Source organism: Cyclopterus lumpus, chromosome 16 (assembly GCF_009769545.1).
Source record: "Cyclopterus lumpus isolate fCycLum1 chromosome 16, fCycLum1.pri, whole genome shotgun sequence".
Lineage (NCBI taxonomy): Eukaryota > Metazoa > Chordata > Actinopteri > Perciformes > Cyclopteridae > Cyclopterus > Cyclopterus lumpus.
The window spans coordinates 8,393,192-8,417,072 of record NC_046981.1 but is presented as its reverse complement, the minus strand read 5'-3'; the positions used below and the strand labels follow the sequence as shown (position 1 = coordinate 8,417,072).

The following is a 23,881-nucleotide window of genomic DNA, read 5'->3' as shown; positions in this document are numbered from 1 at the left end:
GGAGTCCAAGTTGGAGGCTCGCTCGCCCGAGCTTTCCACTGAGAGGCGGTGTCGCAGCTGCAATGACGAAGCACTTAGCGGTGATGGTGGAGATCCGAGGTGGGATCAACATATACCGAAAGTAGGCAACTAAAGTACTCATTATGCACAAAACACAATTGCGTAATAATGTATCGGCTGTTATATAAGGCCAACATTATTATGTATTATAATCATTGATGCATGTTCATAATGTTGCAACTAAAGGTCACATAAGTAAATCTTAACATATATGTATCCCCCCTCTGGACTGGGTGTAGAGAGTGGCACACAAAGGGAATACTCAAGTAAAGTACAAGTACCTCAAAAATGCACAGGAGTCTATTTGCATACATTCTGGCCTACTATGAAAGTCCTCATTACTTTAAAGTAATCATATACTAGTAGCCAGAGATTACATTATACTTACACATGCCATTGCATTTCTGTTTACCTTTACAGGGGACTCAGGTGCAGACTAGTTCCTGGATCACTGTAGATGAAGTAATCCAAACGGCCCCAACACAGCTTGGTATGCACTTAAAGAGGAATATAATCTTGGCACAAAGGATTCCTTATCAAAATGTCCCCTCAGTGGAAAACAGGTGCAGTTATTCTGCTGTATTTACTTGATTAAATACGCGGTTTCTGGGCCTCAGAGGAATGTGTGGTCAGAGATTAAGTATTAGTTCAACAACTGCCAGTGATATCAGCAAAGTCACAGTCACTGCCCCCTGTATCTGAACCACACTTTAGGGGTGGCTCCACACGGGGGCGCTGTTGTGTGGGTGTGCTTGTATGGAGGTCGAGTTGCAGTTAAAGACTACTGTTATTATTTATTTTTAGGAAACACTTTGCCACCGAGTAGATCTATTTAAAGTCGCCAAGCAACACAACATATGCTGTTACTGTACCAAGTAGCTCCTGAATACATATGAACCAAGGATTAACAAGTGATGCCATTGATTGGTTGCTTCATGTTCCTGTTACTTCCTTGTTAGATTACATAGTATAGTTACTATTAAAATAAAGGGATACATGTAATAGTATTGTTCCACTGTAATTAAAACATATTTTTAACAAGGTCATTTTTTTGTGGGGTGGAGTGTATATCACACCCACAATATTGTTCCAAGAAGAGTGTCTTTCACATGTTAAAACATGTGTAAATGGGATCATTGAAAAGTACATTGTAAATGCTTTGGACTTACCAAAGCTTTCCACCCGTGATTCCCATCAAGTAAATAAGTGCACACATCTCTTTGTCTATCTATGGCTCTATGGCTCCATCTGACTTTGAGTATCTCTCTCAAAAAACAGTGAGAATTACCCAAAGGCAAAGCACGCTTCCAAAGCAGCTGCTACAGCCGGAACATCTGGGAACATCTGTCAACATCTGTGTTACCTCAAACCCAGTGGCCTGTTTTCGCACTATCCAAGTTAGTTATCCAAATATATCTGGACTTAAATGTGTATTCCATCACATTAGTGCATGTGTCTTTGTTGCCCATGTTCTTTCTTTCTTTCTTTAGATAGATAGAGAGATAGATAGATAGATAAGATGGATAGATAGCAGTGCCAATATAATTCCATTCCATTCTCACATGCATTATACTTCTCACACTGAAGAAAACCTCCTCCATTATCGTGCTGAGCAGCCAGGATCCACCCAGTGTGCTAAAGCTTTACACATATGACTTCAACCTTCTGGATGAAGATAAGAGCAACTGTCACACAGACACACGCCATGCAGTTCTTCCTCAACACGAGCGTGTGGTTACTGAACACACGTTGCCCCCTGGCGCATGTTTTTAATAATTGTTTCATGCAGGTATCCTGCCATAATGAAAGAAAGGACACAGATAAACGTATAGCTATTTATTTCATATACACCTGCTCATATGTCGATGTTGCATCCACAGAGACAATTTAATACCATCAACCACAGAGGTTTTTTAAAAATAGTTTAAAAAATATATATAGTTTTGTGAGACTATACATGTGTTTGTCTATCTTAACTCTTTTTTTTTTTTATCATGTAGGATAATCATGTGCTTATTCATAACACAGCGCCTGATGAACTGTTGTATTGAACAATGGAGCTGAGTGTGTATCAGTCCTCAGTGAGAGCAGCGTGGCAACCCCATATTATGTTTACCAGGAAGAAAGCCGCACAGGAAGGATAACCACTCAAAGGAATACACGCAACTCGGCCACGGATTGAAGTTATGACTTTAATATGGCGGATACAGGTCCTTTTTTAACTTCGTGTATTATTTTCTACCTATCGATCGGTGCCGCAATATTCCAACTTCTCGAAGAGCCAAACTGGAGATCGGCCAGAGACGAATACATCCAAGAGAAGGAAACCTTTTTGACGAAACATGCCTGCTTAACAGAGGAAGGTCTGGCCGAGATGTTGGAGGTATGAACCTGTTTTTGGTTATGACAGACACAAACACTGTTAGAAACACGTTGTCCATTTACCCTGACATGTAACTTTCCGTGGGATTGACCGACAAAGGATGGACTGTTTGTTGGCAACGCGATGAAAGCGTCAAAAAAGGGAAACTCGTCACCTTTACATGTCGGGCCAACACACAACCGGCTTTTCCTGATTCACAACCACCAATCTGGCGGAACGGAATTATCCAACAATAAAAGAACTAAAATGCTCTTTTGTTGAAGTCTCCGTGTTGGTTCGATCGCAGAATAGTTTCGAGCAGTCGCGAGTGAAACTTTATAAGTGCGGTGAGCCGAGCGTGAAGGAGCCTGTCTCCCTCCACCGCAAATATGTGCATGTTTGGGCAAGGTGTGTCCGCGCACACACGGCTTCATATGGGGTTGTGATGATCATGATGTTCAAAATAAGCGATAATAAACGTTTTGCAATAAGTTTGTAATTGGCGTCCCAGATAGTGTCCAAGGCTGCTGGCCGAGGTGTGACCATCACTGGAGACAAACACCGTAACTCGTGGGACTGGGCCAACTCTGTCATCTTTGCTGCCACCATTGTCACCACCATAGGTTTGTATGACATCGACAGTGTTCGACACACATTTCATGTCGACCTTATTTGTTTACTTGTACTTTTGTTTTGTCTGTGAGAGTGCTGTTGTAGTCATTTCATGAATGCATTAAGCAAAGACAGAACTATTAATAATATTATAAGATGAATAACCTATGAATGCTTTATAATCATCAAGAACCAAAACAAAAAAAGTGTTTTTTGTTGTTGTCTTGAAATCATTTTGAAACCGCTGGTCATGAGTAATAAATGACTTAAATCTGGCTTACAATGTTGTTATTGTTTTTTAAAGAACAATTAGGGGAATCTGCCATTGTGAATTAATGGCTTTTGACATTATGTTTTTGCAAGTGATCAAACAAATATATCTTCCTGCAAAATAAATAACAAAGCATGACTAGAAGATGATACTCAATAGCCATGTTTTCTTTCAACCTGGCAACCAAAATGCTATCCTTTTTGCTTTATTTCACACCCATAAAGGATTGATGAATGACTTATTGAATTAAGCCACTAATTTGCATTGCATAAACCTTTATAAAGGAGTATATCTCTTGAGAGTTGTGCCTTCATATTTCCTCTTGTAATCTCTAGGTTATGGTAATGTTGCTCCCAAGACCAAAGGTGGCCGTGTGTTCTGCATCCTGTATGGTCTCTGTGGGATCCCCCTGTGTCTGGTGTGGATAAGCAAGCTGGGCTCATTCTTTGGAGACCGGGCCAAACGTCTGTCCCAGGTTCTGATTCGTAAAGGCGTTTCAGTGGTAAGAATCTGACTGAAAGCTGGAGTTAGTGTTTGTCTGAATACTGTATCAAAAAAGGCAGCTCCATCAAGTTCTTTTGACATGTTATGCGTTTCTTTTCTCCGTTCTGTCAGAAAAAGGTCCAGTTAACCTGTACAGCCTTGTTCCTGTTATGGGGGCTGTTGGTGCACCTGGTGATCCCTCCATTTGTTTTCATGTCTATAGAAGGATGGAGCTACCTGGAGGGCCTTTACTTCTCCTTCATCACGCTCACAACAGTTGGTTTTGGAGATTATGTGGCAGGTAGGTTTAATTCATGCAAGTTATTTCAGAGAGTTCATGTTTCTCTGAGGTTATTTGTGAGTCTGTTTTGTTCGGTTCTTTGTTATAAAAGTCACACAGGTGCATCGACTCTCGTTTCAGGTGTAAATCCAAACATGGACTACCCCACACTCTACAGGGTGTTTGCAGAGTTGTGGATCTACATGGGCCTGGCCTGGCTGTCTCTGTTCTTCAGCTGGAATGTCCACATGGTCGTGGAAGCTCACAAGGTGCTAAAGAAAAGAAGACACAGGCACAAGCTCGACGAGGAACCTCAGTCTGTAGAAGAGAAGCACAACCCACAAGGAAGGGCGTCCGTTATCGACATCTTCAACTTCCTATCACGGAAGGAGGAAGACTACAGCACTGTCATCAAGGAGATTGGAGCCCACACAATAAATCCTGCAGCCAACATAAACCGCTCGAAGAGCTGCAGCGACATCCTGGCCACCAACATCCAGACCCTGAATCACTCGCCTCGGCACAGACGCATGATGAGCATCAGTGAAGTTTTTGTCGTGGACGAAGACGAACGCGAGTTGTGTCCTATAATACAAGAAAGCAACAAAGGCCCTGAATTTGCGAGGACGGATAATGAGGAGAACAAGGACGGTTGTCCACTTGATTCAGAAACTCATGGTATCGTATTCACTGTATCTAAAAAAGATGCCACGGAGAAGGAAAGTGTACAGCATCGTGGTGGTGGAGGGTCTAGGTTTACGATAGCCAAGGTAGGAGAGAACAATTTGTCGATGGATAAAGATGAAAAAGGATAAAAGATTTTATAGATGCTGTTATGTATCTAGAAAACAAACATTTTGTAGAAATGATAGTAAATAAATGTTAGACGGTGTCCTGCTTTATAATGACATACACACAATGAGCTGGTGTCTATAGGGGGGAAACAATATTTTATTATTTCTATCCCATATCAATCCAAATCATGTTGTGAGATACAGATTACACAGATTATTTCAAATCACAAAACAGGGCTTTGTGGAAAACAGAGCCAATTAGTAACTTTCCCTCATAGGGAGCTGCTACAGTGGAGGCCATGAGCACATGGCCGTTATCAACGTACTCCTGGCTCACTACCGGCTGATCTGAGTGAATGTTCTTGATCCGGAGGACCTGGAGGAAACAGGATTAAAATGATCAGGTCACCTTCCTGCCTGGTACGGTCACCTTAACTGTAGTCTCGCATAGCCAGACCTATTTCCACAGCTCTGTGTCAGCCTTCGCTATTTCTTTTCACAATCGTCTTGGGCGCTGCTAAGCAAAGAATGTGCCCTTGCACAACACACAGCACAGATAGTGAAAGGGGAGGAGACTTAAAACCTCTACAGTCGACATTCGGTGGGTCAGACAACCTGAACTGTCGATCAAAGAATGAACTTTCTAGGCTTGCGTCATTGGTAAGAAAACCCCAAAAAGCCTTTTTTTAAAATAGAATAGGAGAAGAACGGTCATTAAAATCAAAGGAGCCGGGTAGTCAGAGTGACTAGAAGCAGCAGTGGCGTTGTGACGTTACACAGCAGAGAGAGCAAATGAGTCACATTTAAAGCTTTATCCACACACACTTGTGTTATTGGTAGGGAAGTTCATTTCTTATCACCAGAAGAGTGAACACTTTGTTTTGTTCCTTTTCTGGAACCAGTGTAGCATTAAAGCATGGTGAAATGAACTAGCTCATAGCTGGCTAGTTAGCTGGCTAGTTAGCTAGCTTGCTAGTAATGCCATGCTCCAGGCGAGCTGCATTGACCCTTTACGGCTCCACTGACCTGTGTTGTCACCATTACAGCTCACAACAATCGCCATTTTCTTTTGCTCTAGTCAAACGATCATGTAAATCCGCTCTACTCCTTTTCTATGTGATCCTGGCAGATAAATCACATTCTCTTTAAAGCGCCTCTGGCAGCTGCAAATGTGAAGTCCTTCAGATTTAAGCCACAGATATTGAACGTTGTTTATGTGTAATGTGACGTTGTCTTCGTGCTTTATGAGCTGCTCACCTGCTTCATACGTTTGTTTCTCATTCTTGGTGAACCGAAGACAAATGTTCACCCTAGTGGACAATAGAGACGTATTCTATTCTAAACATAAATAACAACGCTGAAACAAAGACAAAACACTAACTTCGGAGCCGGGTGGATCTTCAGGGTCATACATTGACAACTTCATGGCATTTGGGTGACAACCCAGCCATAAGTCCCCCGTCTTGTGGTCCACCTCAATGTTATCACAGAGGGACCCAACAGCTACAGACTGGTGGGAAACATTACATACAGTAAACGGATCATTATATTCCGTCCTCTAGAAGAAACAAAGTGTTGAATAAAGCATGAACAAATAAGTTTGTTTTTTAGAATTAATTTGCAAAAAAAAAGAAAAGTAATGGTATTGTTGAAATACATTATTTGACATTTTGGGAAACACGCTGTATTCATTTCTTGCAGAGAGTTTAATGAGAAGATTGAAAGAAAATAAGCATCATTAATAAAATGTCAAACCACTCATTTAATACATTAGTATTTTTGGCTACGGGTAGAAAATAAGAAAACACTGTATTACCTTAAGGTGCATTAATTGCTCTCCTTCTTTTCTTTCATAAATGTCGATCAAATGGCCCATGATATCTGAAACATAAATATACCTGTAATAAAATAAAAAAAACATTCCTGTTTTATTATTTTAGCTTTGCAATGGAAACATATTGCTGGGAAACACATTCAGGTTAAAAAAAACAGAATTTGAAATGAATGGAGAATAACCGTTTGTCAGGGGATATGTTGATGCCATTTGCGGATAGAAAGCCATCGGCCACCACCCTCACTTCCTTTGGACTGTAGTAGACCACATCACACCAGGGGAGACCCAGCAAGGTAGTCAGAAAGTTGAGCACATCATTGGGAAAAGATTGAGAATTGGTGGCATAGAAGCTCTCTACGCCGACTGCAACAATGTCATTGACACTGAAAGACACGATGAATGAGATAAAAAATCATAAAGAGATTGTCAAATGTAAAATATGTGATGCCGTCAAGGGTTTATTATACAGTCGTACATACCTGTGGAGTAAAGGGTGGGTAATAGTTTTTAGGTGTACAAGTGTGTTCTTCCCCTGAACAAAATTAAAGATCTCCACTTGGCTTTTGTGCTGAGGGTGATTGACAACAAACAGGTACACATCATCTGTCAACAAACAGCAATGTGTTGTCATTATTCTCCACTTTTACCTTTGGCATATCAAAATCATGTACCTTTGTGTCCGAACATGTTTGAATATCAATATATAACAATAGAAACAATTATGTCAGTGTTTGGCCAGTGTATTGGTATAACTGTCACACTATTGCAAGTTTTAATCCTTAATCTTCACCAGTAAATTAGAAACTAGAAAGCACTTGAGGTTGACTCACTAATCTGCTCTATGACAATTAGAAAGAAATGTATCTGCAGGGCTTTGTTGCGTGAGTCAACCAGGGAAACCTGTGGTTGTACCTGCTGGATTCCCTTTCTGTTCCTTACTCTCTAATTAACTGGCTTGTTATAAACTAAAACAGTTTGCCTTTATTGTTGTTCACCAGAACACAGAAAGCAGCAGAGACTCACTTCAATTGGAATGCACTAGATGAGTGATCATCCTATCAACCACAATGCCTGAATTGTATTCGTCTAATGTTGTTTTGTTTCTTGCATCATTTGGATGAAGACTTTTGTTTCCAATGTTGAAGTATAAACACTAAAACACTCTTTAGAGATTAATGTTCATTGTTTGAACGCTAAAGCGAAAAGAAGAGCGAAAAAATAATCTGTTTTATCAAATCAAGCACATATTTTCTTTGTTCTATCGTTGAGATGTTGCATCTGATTTATACTTTACCCGCCTCATCGACGTATGCACTAATGCCATGTGGGTTGAAAGAGCTGAGGTCCAGCTCTCCTTTGATGTGCAGCTCCATTGGAGTTGGCCTCGGGTGAAGCAGATCCATAACATACATCTTTCCTGGTTCTTCAGAGAACCAAGGCAGTCCAGGAAACTTTAACCCCTGAAGCAGAAAACACTGCGTGTTAGATGTTGGTGCATATCAATCATTATATGCTTGAGGAGGTCAATACTTACTGAATTAGTAATCACAACTAATTTAAACGGGTTGACCCGTCATTTTACATATATTAGATTTACGTAGTGTTATTTCACGAAACTGCAATGATGCAGGGGTTAAGATTCCTGCCGCTGTGATAAGTGTGAATAACATACTGTGCTTAGAAAGGCCAGGCCGTCTCTTAGAATTGTGATATCCTCTGCTCCATATTCTGTACAAAACAAAATAACATGTTACACTTTTCACTTCTGTAGTTTTACCCCCCTAGCACTGCTGACACTTGACCTACTTGTCAGTCAACTGGACTTCAAACTCTTCATGTGTGATCACATGAAGACAAATAACATTTTTGACATTGTAAATCTCAAAATTGGCAATGGCATGAACATAAAGTTAAGAATGCCTACCAATATTCTTTAAATAATGACAGTTGAGGTGTTTCACAGTCACTTCTCTGGAGGCAAGGGACATTTCTCTGCAGAGCAAATTAAATAGGACATTTTTCACAGGAAAACCAAACGGAACCTGAAAGTCTACCAGTTTACAGTCATTAACGTGAGCAGAGCTTACTGATACACTTGTAAACATGTTTCCTTCATGCATCCCATATTTTACTTACTCTAAAGTTAACTGTCAACATTGAGAAGCATTACACCTAAACCTCTGTATACCGCCATATTTAACAAAACACACTTACTTTAGTTTCATAAATCGGTGTCCAATGAAAGCTGCGATGGCAGCAATAACAGCAGCAACTAGTATTTTCTTCATGGCAGCCATGTTCAGGAAGGTAAAAGGCCAAACAGAAAGACTTTCAGAGCCGCTCCAAGGCCCAATTCCAATCTCCGCCCTCGTGGACTCACGGACTTTGAGGCGCGCTCCCGTGGAGGCCGTGAGGGTTTGGTTCTGTCAAAACCATCCAGTGTCTGAGGGCTCACGCAGACGTGTTGAGCCCCTTTATGAACACTTTCCGTAAATCTGCATTCCTGAAGACTTTGCCCGAGGGAATTAGCCCCAATTTATAGCAATGTGATGATAAATATGAGGTAACCCAGTGTAAGAATGGCCATTAAGGTTTAAAGATGGAGCATTAAAACACATAATATTACACAGATGTATTAGTCAAACATTTAATTTGATCACGGAAGCTGTTTTGACCCAATTACCTCATCTTGTGAGGAAAGAGTCCGAAAGACGTTTAGATCGGGGTAAAAAGTTACAATTACCACAATTGCACATATTTTTTGAAGTTGTCATGCCGACAGGATATGTTACAGCAATTATTTTTAGTGCACAATTATTGAACCACAAGACAAATTACAGTTGAATCAAGACTCTTTATTGTTTTAGTTAAATGTAAATACATAAAACAAATGTCACAAAAGCAATGAAAACACTCAGTTCAATACAAATAATATGTAGAGATTTACAATATTCAGGTGACCAATGAAAAATATAATTTTCACGAGACGCAGCAAAACAAAATATATATGAATGTTTGGTTGAAAATATTCTGTTTTGCAAGTACTTACTTCACAGCAGTTCAAGTATCTGGTTCAATAACTTGTGTTTAAGACCACTTTCAAATACGCCGTTGTACCCACAGACTGTATACAAGAAGGTTGTACCCAGGGCTCATTACGGTTAAATCATGTAAACACAATTCATCAATCTTCCTCCAGCTCCTCCTTTTGGATTTCCAGGCACTTTTTGGGGTCCGTTATCAGCGTTTCCCCCTAAAACCAGTGCTGTAATATCCATGTCTATCATCATTCAAATGATCATTTCCTTGACTGATTAAGAGCTTTGCAAAGAGGTCAGTAATGTGTCAAGCAGTAGTCGTCTACTTCAAATCACAGCACAGGGCTTTATGGTACACAGTGCCAATGAGCAACTTCCCCCCGTAGGTAGCTGCCACAGAGGAGCCGATGATCACGTGGCCGTCGTCAGCGTACACCTGAGTCACCACTGGCTTATCAGAATGAACGTTCTGGATTTGGATGACCTGAAGAAAGAACAGCCATGAGAAATAAAAGAATTATAAACAAGATGAATACGTGTGAATAGCCAGAACATTGCAGATACAGCTCAATATACTTTGTGTTTTGTCTGTTATTGTAATGTCGTCAGGCCTCTCACAAAACGTACTAACTGGTAAAAGAGAACAGACAAACCTCGGATCCAGGAGGGTCTTTGGGGTCTGACATGAACAGTTTCCATGCATTAGGGTGACAGCCTAACCACAGGTCACCGGTTTCAGGGTCCACTTCAACGTTGTCACAGAGTGACCCCACAGCCACAGTCTGATGTCACAGACAAGGAGATGATGAAACAAGCATCACGGCCACTTTACTTCTAGCATGACTTGATCTTGTACTTATTCCTTTGGCATCGGTGTATATTAGTTTTGCAAGACATTAAACTACATTACATGAAGAAGACTTGCTACTTGTGCCCACTATGATATTTATTTCAAAGTATAGATTTTGAAATAAAATTAATGGAACTATTTACCACCTGTAAAGAAGTAACTGTTGTTTTACAGTAGCCACTTTTACATCTGGCATACTCAGATGCCTTCATTGCATAGTCGTGTAAAAGCTAACAGTAAAAAGGTATGCAAAACAAGAAATACTCAAATAACGCTGGAAGCGTTATTATTTGACATTTCATTCTGCATCGGTAGACCTGCCGTCATGTTAATATTTAAAAAATAATATCATGATGAATAATACCCTGATACTTCCTAGCCCACTAGTCTTAAATAGTATGTTCTAATATTAGTATGATAATAACAAAAGCAGAACATGATTAATTATTAAAGAATTAAAGAATTGAAGCATAATCATTCATCAGTGGAAACACAGATTCTTTACATATGCTATAAGAAATGTGCACTTTCTTATTGCTGAAAGTTAACATTAACTTATTTACCTTCATTGAAACCAATGCATTGTCTTCTTTCCGCTCCAGTACATGCACATTGTGGTCTAATAGATCTACCACATATATATGCCTATAGATGAGAAAGAACATTACAAGTAAGAAATGAGGACTTTTGAAGTATGAATAACCGCACACATAGCCCTGCATATAATACTTACTTATTGTCTGGAGAGATATTGATGCCATTTGCAAAGTAATATCCTTCAGAGACCACTTTGACTTCCTCAGGACTGTAGTACACAACATTAGACCAAGGCTGAGCCAGAAAAAGCTCCACCAAACTTTTGAAGATGTCATTGGTAAAGTATTGATCATTGGTGGCATAGAAGCTATCCACTCCCACGACCACAATATCGTTTACACTGGAAAGACAAAATCAGAAGTGCAACATTATTATGTACAATAATTACATTATTAATCACAATGTGCATATGGTTTTTGAATAACCATGGTATAACTTGGGATGGTTTACAATGCACATTGACGACATCAAGTTGTTACATGTGTAGTCCGTGGTAGGAACAATTGAAACGTCACCATACTGTACCTGTACAGAAGTTCATGTTTTATGGTTTTCAGGTGCACCAGTGAGTGGTCGTCGTCAACAAATTTGAACAGCTCTATTTGGCTTTTGTGTTGAGGATGATTGACGACAAACAGGTATATTGCGTCATCTGACAAGAAACAGAGAAAGCATTGTAAAGTAACAAGTGTGTGTGTGTGTGTGTGTGTGGGGGGGGGGGGGGGGGGTGTGCGTGTGTGTGTGTGTGAGAGTAGTAGAGGGACATACATGACTTCAATTTAAAAAAAAGAGAATGATCAAAGTGACGATAGGGATTCTCCGCTCTCTGTGGAGACCTGTGAGAAAAACTAAGTTTGCGTCAAGAAATCAAGGAGGACACAGGATGAGTAGTTGATATACAAATAACCATTTTGTGGTTGAATTTCCCTTTAATTTAGGTCTGTTGATAAATATAAATGCTTTTTAATCTGGATCAAATTGAAAAAAAGCGGTATATAGGCCTAAGACGAGGGTATTTGCCCCTACGGTGCTATCTTTTAGAGACTTGTGTGCAGCCACACCCAAACAATGAGTGCTTTTACCACTTGGATCGATGTATACGCTGATGCCGTGAGGGTTGAATGACTCCAGATCAAAGTTTCTTGGCATGCGCAGCTCAACTGGTTTCATCCGAGGGTCTTTCATATCAAGGGTGTAGATCTTTCCTATGATATCCGAGCCATGAGATGATGGCATTCCAGGATACCTCAAACCCTGGAGATAATTGTAACAAAAACACTTACTTATGCTGAACCGATAAAAAGTTGCAGGTTGGAAAAGATCAGGCCTTAGGTCACATACAGTACTTAAGTAACAGTCTTTTTTTCTGCCAGTGTTCTGTCAAATACAGATAAACCAACTAACCTTGAAATCCATGCAGTTTTCAAGTTGTTAGCAAATGTATTGACTTTTTTTTCATTGGGGAGGTCACAGGTAGTATTAGAAACATTATTTGAGGTTATGTTTAGCATATCTTATAACAATAAAATGAATGTCGAACACAAGAGTAACGTTTTCTTTATTATATGGGGCAATGTTAGGTGAGGTCCCACAGGAGTCTGGCCATAAGGGTGCCTTAAATGACAAAAAACTCACTTCTATGATTTTATATTATCCCAAGAGGCGTATATGTCCAGCAGCTGGTTTACAACTCAAAATACTTACAGTGCTGATGAAGGCAAGTCCGTCTCCAAGGATCGTGATATCTTCTGAGCCGAAATCTGGAAGTAAAGTCACGACAGTCGCACAGATTATTTTAATGTTGACGTTAATGTTAATCTCGATTTGTTTCTTCTGGCGTTACTTGCCGAGATTTTTGAGTTCCACACAGTTGGGGAGGTGATTTTGGACCAGCTCCCTTGAAGCGAAGGTCCTTCTCCTGCAATGTGTTTTACACAGACGTTAAATTAGGACAGGTGGTCAGAATAAAACGGTGTTGCACTAAAAAATAAAGTCAAGAACAAACGCCCCAACAACGCCGTGTCGTTTGGGGATTGACGGAGTTGCCTCCTATTTTACCTCAAGTTTACAACTCTCTCTCCGAGCAGCGCCGACAAGACAGCAATGACGAGGGAGATGAAGGCTACTTTTCCCATTTTGGAAAAGTTATTTAAAAAGTGCCTCGAGACTACTGCCCGACTTTGTTTGTCTGCGGTGGTTGGGCTGGCTCTACCAGACGACTGCGCGCTACTGAAGCCGAGGCGTGTCGCAGCTGATGCTGCCTTCAAAACTATCGGAAATATGTAAACACAGCTTTACTTCACCGTTTCTTTCGTAGTTACCGATTTTGATGAACTTTGCGATCTTGCATTTGGTGCATACACACCTACTCAAATTACTTACAACGGCGTCTTGCCATTTACACCGTTGGCTTTCTACCCGATAGACCTGATGCGTTTTCCCCCTCTTTTCATCTTGCATCTGCGTCACAACATAGGCCGGTATGGGAATCCTTCGACATTAGTGAGTCCCACCAAAAGCTATTGAACGCGAAAAGTATTTAGTGTCTGTGATTTCCAATATATGAGAAATGCCTGAATGCAGCATGATTCCGACTGGTTGGAGCTACTACGCGTATTCACGATGCTACGTCCGAAGTGAACGTTAGTGGACTTTAACGGCGGAGTTAGAACACAACTGACTTGACCTCTTGACCTTGGGCCCGTTTACGTGTACAGCGTCATCAGGCAGGAGTTGTTTTAACTTTTGCTCACTGCCTGGTTTGTGAAAGCCTTAATTTTTCCAACAGAGACAATAACATGCATGCGAGTCATGCAGACTCATCTTCCACTTTACAAATTAATCAGACACATCCATCTGCACTACTTGCACTATCACCACTACATCCCCATTTCACTGTTGTTGTTTATATTGTACATAGATGTTGCTATTGTTGTCTTTATATTTATCCTGTTATATTGTAATTTAAATATGTACGCACAAGGAGAGCGTACGTGTAACCAGAGTCAAATTCCATGTATGTGCACACATACAGCCAATAAAGCTGATTCTGATTTAATATAATTAGTTGTGGTCGTCGGTGTATTCCCATTTTGGTCAGTACTGTTAATTAAAAGATGTGCTCGGTATGTGGTTCCCTGCTCTTCTTCACATTCTGAAACATGTACATTAACAAACGCGATGCCTCCACAATTAAAAATAATGAAAACACCATGAATGCATTTCACTCACGTTGTTCAACCGTGAATGTACTAAGCCTGGGAATCTGTGGAATTCACTTCATGAACACACGATAACTTGGTGCCAAAATTAATTTATAATAAAATTAAAATGGTCTTTGTTGGACATGCCGACTACGCCGTTCTGCTTTAAATTAAAACCCATGACTTGCCAATGCGACCAGTCAAGAGATGGTATACTCAATAACATGTAGTTACTGCAAAGCCCTGTTTAAATTGTTTATTTTTGAAGTTGTTTTTGTAGGTGATGACTCCTCCCGACATAAAACCAAAAGTTACAAAATTGTCTATGTAATCAAAATCATGTGTAAGAGACTTCATAAAAAACAAACATGAACACATACATACACATATAGAAGTGAAAGTAACATAAAATTGGCAAACTATTGACCCTGTGATACTCAGCATTGGGTGCATGCAACCTGACAGTAACTGTAGAATATCTACAAAAGTCCAATTAATGAATTATAGCATCTAACAACTTCAAAACACCAACAACTCCTGCACATTACATCGTGTGCAACCAGCGAGCACTGTTAGGTGGGGCACACCAGATTCCCAACTCCGTTTTGTGAAATCTTGTCAAGGTTCACAGTGTAATACAGCAGGATCCCCATCAAACAGTTTCAAGCAAGACTGTATATTTGGAACATACAAAATAAATTTTATTATCCATTCTCTTCATGTCTACATCTTATTACGAGTTTCTAGACAATGGCATTGTCAAATAACACACTCAAATTAATTCTAATAATCCTGACAGGTGCAACAATACATTTCTGTCAAGTCCAGGTGTCAAAATATAACTGAATGTGAAAAGCAATTTAAATCTTCTTCTTTGTTATTTTCAACATAAAAAGGGTAGCCATAGCCCTGGCCCGCAGTGAGAGCTAGCCATGGCCATAAGCACACATAAACACGGGCGAGGAAGTGGCTTCAGGGTTGAGCCCCGGTGGCCGCAGGGACTTGTGTGGCCAGGGTGTTGGGAGCAGAGATGACGGGTGATCCAGCAATGTTAGCCAGTGGCTGTGAGGAGGACATTGAGGTGATGCCTAAAAGAGACATGGCGCGCGTTAATCATTTGTTAATAGGTCATCACAATGTCAAATTAGAGATATCATTTGGTTTGCAGCCGAAATAAACAGTCAGATATTGTGACACACAATCTGTCAATTTATTTGGCTTCAAATAAAGCGTTATCTCTAATTTGAAGCCTCTCCCTTCCCCCAAAGAATAGTCAACCGTCTATACTCACTTAATAGAGCTGTAACCTCTCTCTCAAACAGTCAGATTATGAGAGGAGGGCAGCGTTACTTACCAGCCATCATACTTGAGGAGCTGACTGGTGTGGAGCTGGCAGCCATCCCCCCAGGAGTGGCCCCTCTTCCCTGATCTTTAACGATGGGATCTGCACACAAAAGTGTTGACACAATCAAGCCACTTTACATACCACACTCACAATTTGGTTTAAGGCAATGTACTCGAGCAAATAAGTCAGCGATGCAGACAGGCAAAGAAACAGACTTACAGAAGTAGGGGTGATCCATGGCCTCTCTGGCCGTGAGGCGGGCTTGATGGTCATAGCGCAGCAGTTTGTCCAGGAAGTCTAGAGCCTCTGTACTGACCAGGTGCTGATTCTCGCTGTGCACAAATCTCTCCCACCTTTTGCGGGAGTGTCTATAGAGAAGAAACCGTGGATCGCGTTATAATGGGGAGGTATCAATTAGCCAAAGTCTTGGTCAAAATATTCAATAATACTTTGCTGAGGTCAAACGGATGCAACGTATTACCTTCCGAGAATGTCATTGAACCGTGGATCCAACTCAATGTTGTACTTGTCGATGTAGTCGTACAGGTCCTCGGTGCCGAGTACTTTTGCAATTCGCACCAGCTGCGAGTTAGAAAATGCATAATTCAACAATTAAATGAGAACAATTAGACATTTGGTAAATCATATGATTGGTATTGAGGGGCATGGATCCCATTGCAGTTTATAGTGTTAGTCAATTAGGTGGTGGATCTGTATGGAGAGTATACATTATGTTAATTATGAGAGAAGATAAATATATAGGTGCAATGTGCATATTTAATTTAATATCTGTTTAGTTTGAGAAGATCTTCTATTATCAAAGATACCTTAGGGTTATGTCAAGTGTAAAAAGTATACACCATTTACTTGATTACAAGATAAATAATTATAGTTCAATCTCTGAGCCCAGTGAGAAAGTTGTACAAGATGATTATTTAAAAAACATCTGCTATTGTGTCTCACTAGAACTGAAATGCCACAAACCCAAAAGAGCCATAAAATGAACTGGAAATGCGGTGTTGAGTGTTACAGTGCATGTTGGGAAAGCCTACAACACAAATGACCCTTATCCACGGGGCTAAAATGTGTGATGGTCCGTGTCCTCTGGTACAATCCTAGATTTGACCTTTTTAAATTCAGTGCACCAAACTCCCAAAAAGTTCATAGTAAAGTTCTACCCTCGCTCAATAACTGCCGAGATAACTTTGAGAAAGACAGAAAATCCCAGGTGCTCCAGTAGAGCTATGTGGCCTCTGTCAAGTGTCAGAAGAATGTGGGTTGATGGTGTAAAACAGACATTTTGTTCCATGCAACGTTGAGAAAAAAAGAAAGAATTACAACCCCAGACACAGCTCTCTTTAAGTCACAGGTTTACGACAACACACACAAAAAAAACTTGAAGAAAAAGATACGATTCTACATACCTGGTCATAGTTATCATGACCGTGAAAGAAAGGCTCCTTTCTGAAGATCATGCTGGCGAGCATGCAACCCAAACTCCACATGTCCAAGCTGTAGTCATACATCTGCAAATAATATAGATGGGAGGTTAAATGGCTTAAATTGGATCCATGACTGAATTAAAAACAGTTCCTTCTTCTTTAATACTATAAATCTTGACCATCTTGTATAGAACCGGCGTGACCAGAGAGGACGAGTATAGGAGTCTCACCTGGTAGTCTACCAGCAGTTCGGGTCCTTTGAAGTACCTGGATGCCACTCTCACGTTGTATTCCTGGTTTGGGTGGTAGAATTCTGCCAAACCCCAATCGATTAAGCGGAGCTGGAAGTAAAAAAAATAAAATAATGTATTTTTAAAATATATGATTAGCTGATGGTGTCACAGCAGGGACAATAAGAAATAGGAGAATGGTCAGCATGTAAGACAATACCTTTCTGTGTTCATGGTCAATCATTACATTGTGTGGCTTGACATCTCTGTGCATAATCCCCATACTGTGGCAGTAATCCAGAGCCTATTAGGTAAAAAGAATAAAGTACATATGTGTGTTAAAGAATATCCATAAATATTAAACTGATGCAAGTAATCTTCGGTGAAATATTAAACAACCGTTCTAACAAACTCAGTGTATCAAAAGCCATATCTTACCTTTAAGATTTCGTACATGTAGAACCGTATGTCAAAGTCAGATAGGGTTTGATACAATTGCTGTAAAAAATGTTTTTGAAAAATAAGGCATTTGAAAAAAATAAATAGTATAAGCTTATCCAAACTTACAAGTCAACAAAAAAGCTGATCTTTACCTTGAAATCTGTGTTGTTCACATGTTCAAAGACCAGAGCAGGGGTTCGGGACTGAAAGGAAAAAGAGAAAGAAATGTATATGTGCGTTTGTGCCTGAAACCGTGTACATGCATAAGTCGTCTACATTGTTAGAGCAGAAAAGGACAAAACCAATTACCACAGGATCCTTGACGATATCTAACAGTGAGATGATATTTGGGCCACCCCTCAGATTCTCCAGGATCTTTATTTCCCTCTTGATTTTCTTTTTCTTGACCGGCTGTGAATAAAGGCAGTCTTGTGAGCTACATGAAATCTCTGGGAGGTGACAAAATATCGTGAATATGTTTTACTGAAAAGCATTTGCAACACTTAATCATAAGGACAATCAATATATTAATCCCATACCTTCAGTATTTTGACGACCACTTTTTCATTGTTTGTGATGTTTATGGCTTCGAACACTTCACTATATTTTCCTCTCCCTAATTTTCTGACTAGCTGATAGTCGTCTTGGTTCCTAAAAAAACAAAACAAAAGCCATGGTTAACAATGCTGAGGTGGCTTAAAATGCAAAGCAATACAAAACAAATACAACTAAAGCACCATCAATTTCCCTTTGACTTACCCCCATTCAACAACATGGGACTCATAGTCCCAATATTCCCGAGGTCTCTGTGTGTTTACGTCAGGGTAAACTCGAGAGCGGCTTGGGACAGGGCCAGACATATTCTATACGGGATCTTCTTTAAATCTCCTAAAAGCAAAAAAAATGTAGTCACAAAAAAATTACACAGAAAACATATGTACATTCAAAAGCAGTTTATGTATGAATGTACAATGGTAGCACTCGAGGATTTCATATAACTACTAATAGGTGAAATAAGGTGATCTAATGATAAGGAAACAATACCTGGGAGGTTCCCTCCAGGATGATGGTGATAGATGAATTGAAACAGGAGCAGTTGAGATGCCTTTATGGTAAGAAAGCTAAATGGGCATATGAATATAAAACCTACAGTTAGACTACTACAGTCAAAACATCGCACATGAGTTCAACATCATGTGTAGAACGGAGAACTAATTAAAGCTTTAAAACACGTTTAAACTTGAACATGTTTCCCCCACTGATCCACAGGACGTTGATCTGTGTAAGATAATTTCAAATGTAAAACTGCAGATGTTTCAAGCGGAAAGGCAGAAAATAAGGATTAAAAAAGGCAATACATGTTATTTAAATAACATGAACACTAAAAAAAATAATCTCAAACTAAATGATTGGTGTGTAGTGTTACAATATGGTGCCATATGAAATGTAGAGACCTGAATGTTAAATGGGGGCATCCAACCAGTCTAATCGGGAGGTACAGGGCTCAATACAGTCATCACTGGGGACTACAGCAAGGCAGTGTCTCCTGTCGAGAAAGAAAAGGGCAGAAAGAAGCTTGATTAAAATCAATGCTGTCAATTAAGCAAACATGAACTAACTATGTGAGGTAATGTGTGCCAGCCAATACAGTTAGCTAGGTTAGTACAGCTTTATTAAATTAGAGGGTACAGGAAATTATGCACGAAAATCGACAAAAATGGCATCTCTGGTAGGAGACACTCTTTCAATTGTCGCCAGCTAGCCCGCTCCATACTTTAATGAAGAGGTGAGCGTACGCACAAACCCCTGTGTGTGTGTGTGTGTGTGTCCAGAGGCCTGCAACAAGAGAGCTAACACAGAGCTAACCGCCGGCTAACAGACGAACCGGGCAGCGGGTCGGGCTGAGCGCTAGTTAGCGTTAGCTCGTCTACAGCAGAAGGGAAAAAGCCGGTTGGAAAGTCACAACTAGCTTTCGGCTACATTGTGGGACTGTAGCGAGAAATAAATAAACCCGTCGCGTCAAAACGGCCACACGGTATCCCCCGTGGTTATTAGTGACGTGGAGCTAAACGACAAGCTTCGGGACATATTTCCCAAAGCTGTAAAGTGCTAAGCTAGCAGGCTAGGGGAGTGAATAGCTTGCTGGCTGGCGAGGCGACTGACTGACTGACTGACTGACAACGCCTTGAAAAAACACCCCACAAACACCGGGATCGAGCCGCAGAAGGGCGCCGCGGCTGCGTTACGTGTTCTCGGCTCTTCCTTGCGTGTAAAACACCCAACAGCAGTTCCACATAAACGACGATTTGTGGTTAAAAAACGCGATTACCTCTCAGCGTTGTTGGGACGTCAATATGGCGATGCTTGGGATCAAGAGCTTAGTGCGAACAGCCTCTCCCGCAGAGGGCGCTCTCTTTTTTCATGGGGGGGAGGGAGGAGGGGGGGGGGGGCTGTATCTCCCTCTGCCACCAACAGGTCTGACAGAAGCATAAACTTGTATCTGCATTCCTGTATGAGTAGTCAGTCACACCTGCGATGTTTAGTCAGTTCCTCTTATATAAATCTAAATCCCTATTTAGCTTGTATTTCCACAAACAACGTGCAGGTTTACCCACCTCAGGCTCTGATATAAGATTGTTGAGGGCAGTATGATTCAGCAAGCCTTCATAATTTACATGTTTTATATATTAGTTGGAGTACAGCAGAAACACACGTTAAACTGCTTTTTAATCCAAATATTTCAGAATATTTCTACCAAGAAGCATTTCTATAGACTCTAATGTTCTGGATCGGCCCTGTTCTGAAAAAGCTCTTTTGTTAAGGCAAAAATATGTGGCTCCCTGGTTCAATGGACAATGGTGAAATAGGGACAGAAAACAATGGCTATGTTCTGTGGCATCATAGAAAAGGCCAGGGGCATTTTCCTGAAGTAACCAACCACCTGTAATTAAGACATGAAAAAGAGAAAGACAAATGCTCTCTGTGAGTTTGAATGGTGAGAACATTTGTTTCCATCTTGAGTTGATGTAATGAATAGACCCGTGTAGACTCTTTCTGTAGGCTCATTGTTGCCCCACTGCCTGCAAGTAATGCACTGTTAAACACACATAAATAGTCTTTGACTTGCTCCTCAATCTGATACATCTAGTCAGAACCTAATTAACTAGGGGGAGACCTATTAAAGGTCAACATTCTGGATAGAGCGGCAGTACTTAAAGCAACACTCTTGCTGACAAACAGTGGACAAGCTGAGGATCAACTCCAACAATGAAACTGTAAGTGTTTATATTTTATCCAATAGATATTTGTCTTATTTGTCTTTTTTGTTTGCAAATGACAATGCCATACAATTGCATATTACATGCATTGCAACGTTGAATTAATAGTAGTTTTATTTGTTTCAGTTTCACGTTTTGTCTACTTCTACCGTTTGCACTGGTGGTAACTGCCCCAATCAGAGGTAAACCAACCTGAAGGGAGAACAAATAATAATAATGTTGTGTTGAGCTTTTGAACTTTTGTACTGTGCGTTTAAGATTGATCAGTAGGGATAACATGTTTTCTCTCTTTCTTTCTTTTCAAGCGCAAAGAGAAAATGTGTTAAGCTTTCTAATTGGTGAGATCTTTTATGTCATTTTATGTTTTTTACTACTGCTTTTTTAAATCAGATGCATAATGATTTAAAACCATACGGGAACTTTTATTACATAACTTGTTCTTCACTCTTGTTATAGATTCACTTGGCATATCTACACAAATGACCATACCTGCAAATATTACAGGTCTGTGATTCAAAATGTAGCTTTCAGATATACTAAGATAGATTCAGTTTTAAAACAGAAAGGTATCATTTGACCAGATCCTCAAAGTACTTTTTGTTCCCCAATTAAGAACATATAGAAATGAAACCACTTTTGACATTATCCGACTGTTATAATCTGACACTACCTCAGTGATTATTATCATATGTTTTCTTACAGCAAACCCTCCAAGTAAACCTGTGAAAGAGCAAGATTCTGATGGTACATTTCTGTGTCTTTCTTTCTGTTGAAATAAATTAGTAGTACAGTGATTATACTGTATAGACCATGTACATTAATAACTAACTCATCTCTTGTATTGCTTAATTGTCTTTTGATTTGCTATTACATAAACAACTAACTCATTCACAGATACGTCAGAGGCACAATCCACAGAGCAATTGGGCACCAATGGACTTACAGGTGTGCCGGCTTTATTTTACGTACAAATGTGGAAACAAATATTTAATTTCATATGAATTAAGCGGGCTGCACGGTGGTGTAGTGGCTAGCACTGTCGCCTCACAGCAAGAGGGCCGCGGGTTCGATTCCCGGTCGGAGCGGTCCTTCTGTGTGGAGTTTGCATGTTCTCCCCGTGGCAGCGTGGGTTCTCTCCGGGCTCTCCGGCTTCCTCCCACAGTCCAAAGACATGCTGCAGGTTAATTGATCTCTAAATGTCCCATAGGTGTGAATGTGAGAGTGAATGGTTGTATGTCCCTACATGTGCCCTCGATGGACTGGCGGCCTGTCCAGGGTGTCCCCTGCCTTCGCCCTATGTCAGCTGGGATAGGCTCCAGCGCCCCGCGACCCTAATGAGGATAAGCGGTATTGAAAATGGATGGATGGATGAATTAAGCAAGTTTTCTTAATACTTCAGGACTATCTGATAAAAAAAAGAATTGAAAGCAAACTATGCAGTACCTTCAAGTTAACACTAACATCCCAATGTATGTTGCAGTGCAGACGACACATTTGATGCAGATTGTTTAACGACTTTTACTCTCCCCAGATGCATTCAGAGGCCTCGACAGTGATGAGATCATGATTTCTAAAGTTTTGGAGAAAGATAAAGCACCATCAAGGAGGAACACCAATGTCGGGCCGCTGGTTCAGGACCAGGGTAGCAGGGAGCACGGTGGGCCACAGGGAGCACACCCAGCAAGCGTGAAGCGCACTGATCTTAACAGTGAGCAGACGGTGGATGCTCAGGAGGCTGAAAATGTGTCAGGAAAACAAGTTCTCCGTTGGAGTAGGGGCCAAGTGACTGGCAGTCTCCACGGGTTGAATGGTATGCCGGCCACAGGCAGAAGCAGAGAACTGATGGATCGGGATAGTTTTGAGGACAATGGCAGACCTGCTCCAGTGGGCACCAGAGGAGGTACGGACTATGATGGTAAGACCAGATTCTCAGTTACATGAAACCAAAGGGACAATGAAGCTCCGACCAATTGAAGAATGAACAATTGGTTTTCATATTCCACAGAATCCAGGGAGTTTATCCGCTCTGAAACTCATCCAATAGGTAAGATTATGTTTTATTCTTCCGCTGGAGAATATTGTCACAACATTCTTTGAGAACTAAAGCATTCCAGAAAGATTTGTTAATTCTCACGTATGCTCTAGCGCCTCAAGAGCACACGCCAGGTAGCTTCTCTGCTCCAGCAAAGAGCCAAGCCTTCTGATGATCATACAAAGGTGGGTTTCCAATACATTTGAATCATACAAATGCTTTAATCTCTATCCATCCTGTCTGGTTTAGGATACGAGTGCAACACATAATGAACGTTTAAATGAGTAACATTTCATCCTTATGAGAAGCAGTTTCCTAGGCCTTGCTTTGTTGTTCATCTGCTATGAATGTAATGTTGAATGCCAATTGTTTTTTGCTATTTTTCCAGATTCTATTTCTTCCTCATAATGAGTCAGGGCCACCATCTGTTGAGTCATCGGAGGCAGATTGGCAGCTTCCAAATAAAGTTGCTTCTGGGACTTTTTCATCCAAATTTAGATTTGTACATGCATTTTGTTATGTGACCATCTTACCAAATATAAGAAATAAAGAGGTTTTGACAACTCTGTGCAAGGCTTACTCATGGAAACTGGTTAGAGATGCTGTTGATTTTTTTTTGGTACAAAGATTGTGATATTAAAGATGTCAGATAATGAGTGCTGAAACAAGCACACCTATTTTGATCACTTAGAACAAAATCTTCGAGAGCCCGACATTTTTTACTTTTAT

At 40.5% G+C, this 23,881-nt stretch overlaps 4 protein-coding genes and 1 long non-coding RNA gene across 5 annotated transcripts; 1 reads left to right on the top strand and 4 right to left on the bottom strand.

Moving 5' to 3' along the window:
- Nucleotides 1–824: 824 nt before the first annotated feature.
- LOC117745005 (potassium channel subfamily K member 5-like) lies at nt 825–6,540 on the top strand. The gene is made up of 5 exons (XM_034552953.1): nt 825–2,443; nt 2,934–3,045; nt 3,641–3,807; nt 3,921–4,089; nt 4,210–6,540. Exons 1-5 carry the CDS (start codon nt 2,258–2,260, stop codon nt 4,881–4,883), a joined length of 1,308 nt encoding a protein of 435 aa, XP_034408844.1. The 5' UTR covers nt 825–2,257; the 3' UTR covers nt 4,884–6,540.
- Nucleotides 2,235–2,970, bottom strand: LOC117745011. Its single transcript, XR_004611192.1, has 2 exons — nt 2,598–2,970; nt 2,235–2,451 (listed from the first exon to the last, which is right to left on the bottom strand). It is a non-coding gene; the product is annotated as an uncharacterized LOC117745011 (long non-coding RNA).
- LOC117745008 (serum paraoxonase/arylesterase 2-like) lies at nt 5,054–9,019 on the bottom strand. Its single transcript, XM_034552955.1, has 9 exons — nt 8,911–9,019; nt 8,621–8,688; nt 8,369–8,424; nt 7,991–8,156; nt 7,176–7,299; nt 6,879–7,079; nt 6,679–6,760; nt 6,244–6,372; nt 5,054–5,238 (listed from the first exon to the last, which is right to left on the bottom strand). The coding sequence occupies exons 1-9, from the start codon at nt 8,991–8,993 to the stop codon at nt 5,077–5,079; spliced, it is 1,071 nt and encodes a 356-aa protein (XP_034408846.1). The 5' UTR covers nt 8,994–9,019; the 3' UTR covers nt 5,054–5,076.
- Nucleotides 9,020–9,530: 511 nt separating this feature from the next.
- pon3.1 (paraoxonase 3, tandem duplicate 1) lies at nt 9,531–13,418 on the bottom strand. The gene is made up of 9 exons (XM_034552954.1): nt 13,240–13,418; nt 13,029–13,099; nt 12,886–12,941; nt 12,264–12,435; nt 11,707–11,833; nt 11,318–11,521; nt 11,148–11,229; nt 10,388–10,516; nt 9,531–10,218 (listed from the first exon to the last, which is right to left on the bottom strand). Exons 1-9 carry the CDS (start codon nt 13,314–13,316, stop codon nt 10,057–10,059), a joined length of 1,080 nt encoding a protein of 359 aa, XP_034408845.1. The 5' UTR covers nt 13,317–13,418; the 3' UTR covers nt 9,531–10,056.
- A 1,207-nt stretch (nt 13,419–14,625) lies between these two features.
- LOC117745658 (casein kinase II subunit alpha) lies at nt 14,626–20,272 on the bottom strand. Its single transcript, XM_034554129.1, has 15 exons — nt 20,172–20,272; nt 19,297–19,388; nt 18,887–18,963; nt 18,602–18,730; nt 18,382–18,493; nt 18,152–18,253; nt 17,995–18,045; nt 17,840–17,899; nt 17,622–17,705; nt 17,402–17,512; nt 17,154–17,255; nt 16,211–16,311; nt 15,949–16,097; nt 15,739–15,828; nt 14,626–15,472 (listed from the first exon to the last, which is right to left on the bottom strand). The coding sequence occupies exons 4-15, from the start codon at nt 18,700–18,702 to the stop codon at nt 15,357–15,359; spliced, it is 1,179 nt and encodes a 392-aa protein (XP_034410020.1). The 5' UTR covers nt 18,703–18,730; nt 18,887–18,963; nt 19,297–19,388; nt 20,172–20,272; the 3' UTR covers nt 14,626–15,356.
- Nucleotides 20,273–23,881: the final 3,609 nt, after the last annotated feature.

What these genes read in the sequence shown, in the direction of transcription:
- pon3.1 (XM_034552954.1), bottom strand. Translation starts at nt 13,316, where the DNA reads ATGGGAAAAGTAGCCTTCATCTCCCTCGTCATTGCTGTCTTGTCGGCG. An exon ending in CGTATACATCGATCCAAGTG is followed by an intron (nt 11,834 to 12,263) that starts GTAAAAGCACTC and finishes GTTTCTTGTCAG; the next exon opens with ATGACGCAATATACCTGTTT. An exon ending in ATGCATTGGTTTCAATGAAG is followed by an intron (nt 10,517 to 11,147) that starts GTAAATAAGTTA and finishes CTGTGACATCAG; the next exon opens with ACTGTGGCTGTGGGGTCACT.
- LOC117745008 (XM_034552955.1), bottom strand. Translation starts at nt 8,993, where the DNA reads ATGGCTGCCATGAAGAAAATACTAGTTGCTGCTGTTATTGCTGCCATC. An exon ending in ACCCACCCTTTACTCCACAG is followed by an intron (nt 7,080 to 7,175) that starts GTATGTACGACT and finishes CGTGTCTTTCAG; the next exon opens with TGTCAATGACATTGTTGCAG. An exon ending in AACATATCCCCTGACAAACG is followed by an intron (nt 6,761 to 6,878) that starts GTTATTCTCCAT and finishes ATTTTATTACAG; the next exon opens with GTATATTTATGTTTCAGATA.
- LOC117745005 (XM_034552953.1), top strand. Translation starts at nt 2,258, where the DNA reads ATGGCGGATACAGGTCCTTTTTTAACTTCGTGTATTATTTTCTACCTA. An exon ending in GTCTGGCCGAGATGTTGGAG is followed by an intron (nt 2,444 to 2,933) that starts GTATGAACCTGT and finishes TTGGCGTCCCAG; the next exon opens with ATAGTGTCCAAGGCTGCTGG. An exon ending in TTTTGGAGATTATGTGGCAG is followed by an intron (nt 4,090 to 4,209) that starts GTAGGTTTAATT and finishes CTCTCGTTTCAG; the next exon opens with GTGTAAATCCAAACATGGAC.
- LOC117745658 (XM_034554129.1), bottom strand. Translation starts at nt 18,702, where the DNA reads ATGTCTGGCCCTGTCCCAAGCCGCTCTCGAGTTTACCCTGACGTAAAC. An exon ending in TTGACCATGAACACAGAAAG is followed by an intron (nt 17,513 to 17,621) that starts GTATTGTCTTAC and finishes TTTTACTTCCAG; the next exon opens with CTCCGCTTAATCGATTGGGG. An exon ending in AACTGCTGGTAGACTACCAG is followed by an intron (nt 17,256 to 17,401) that starts GTGAGACTCCTA and finishes TATTATTTGCAG; the next exon opens with ATGTATGACTACAGCTTGGA.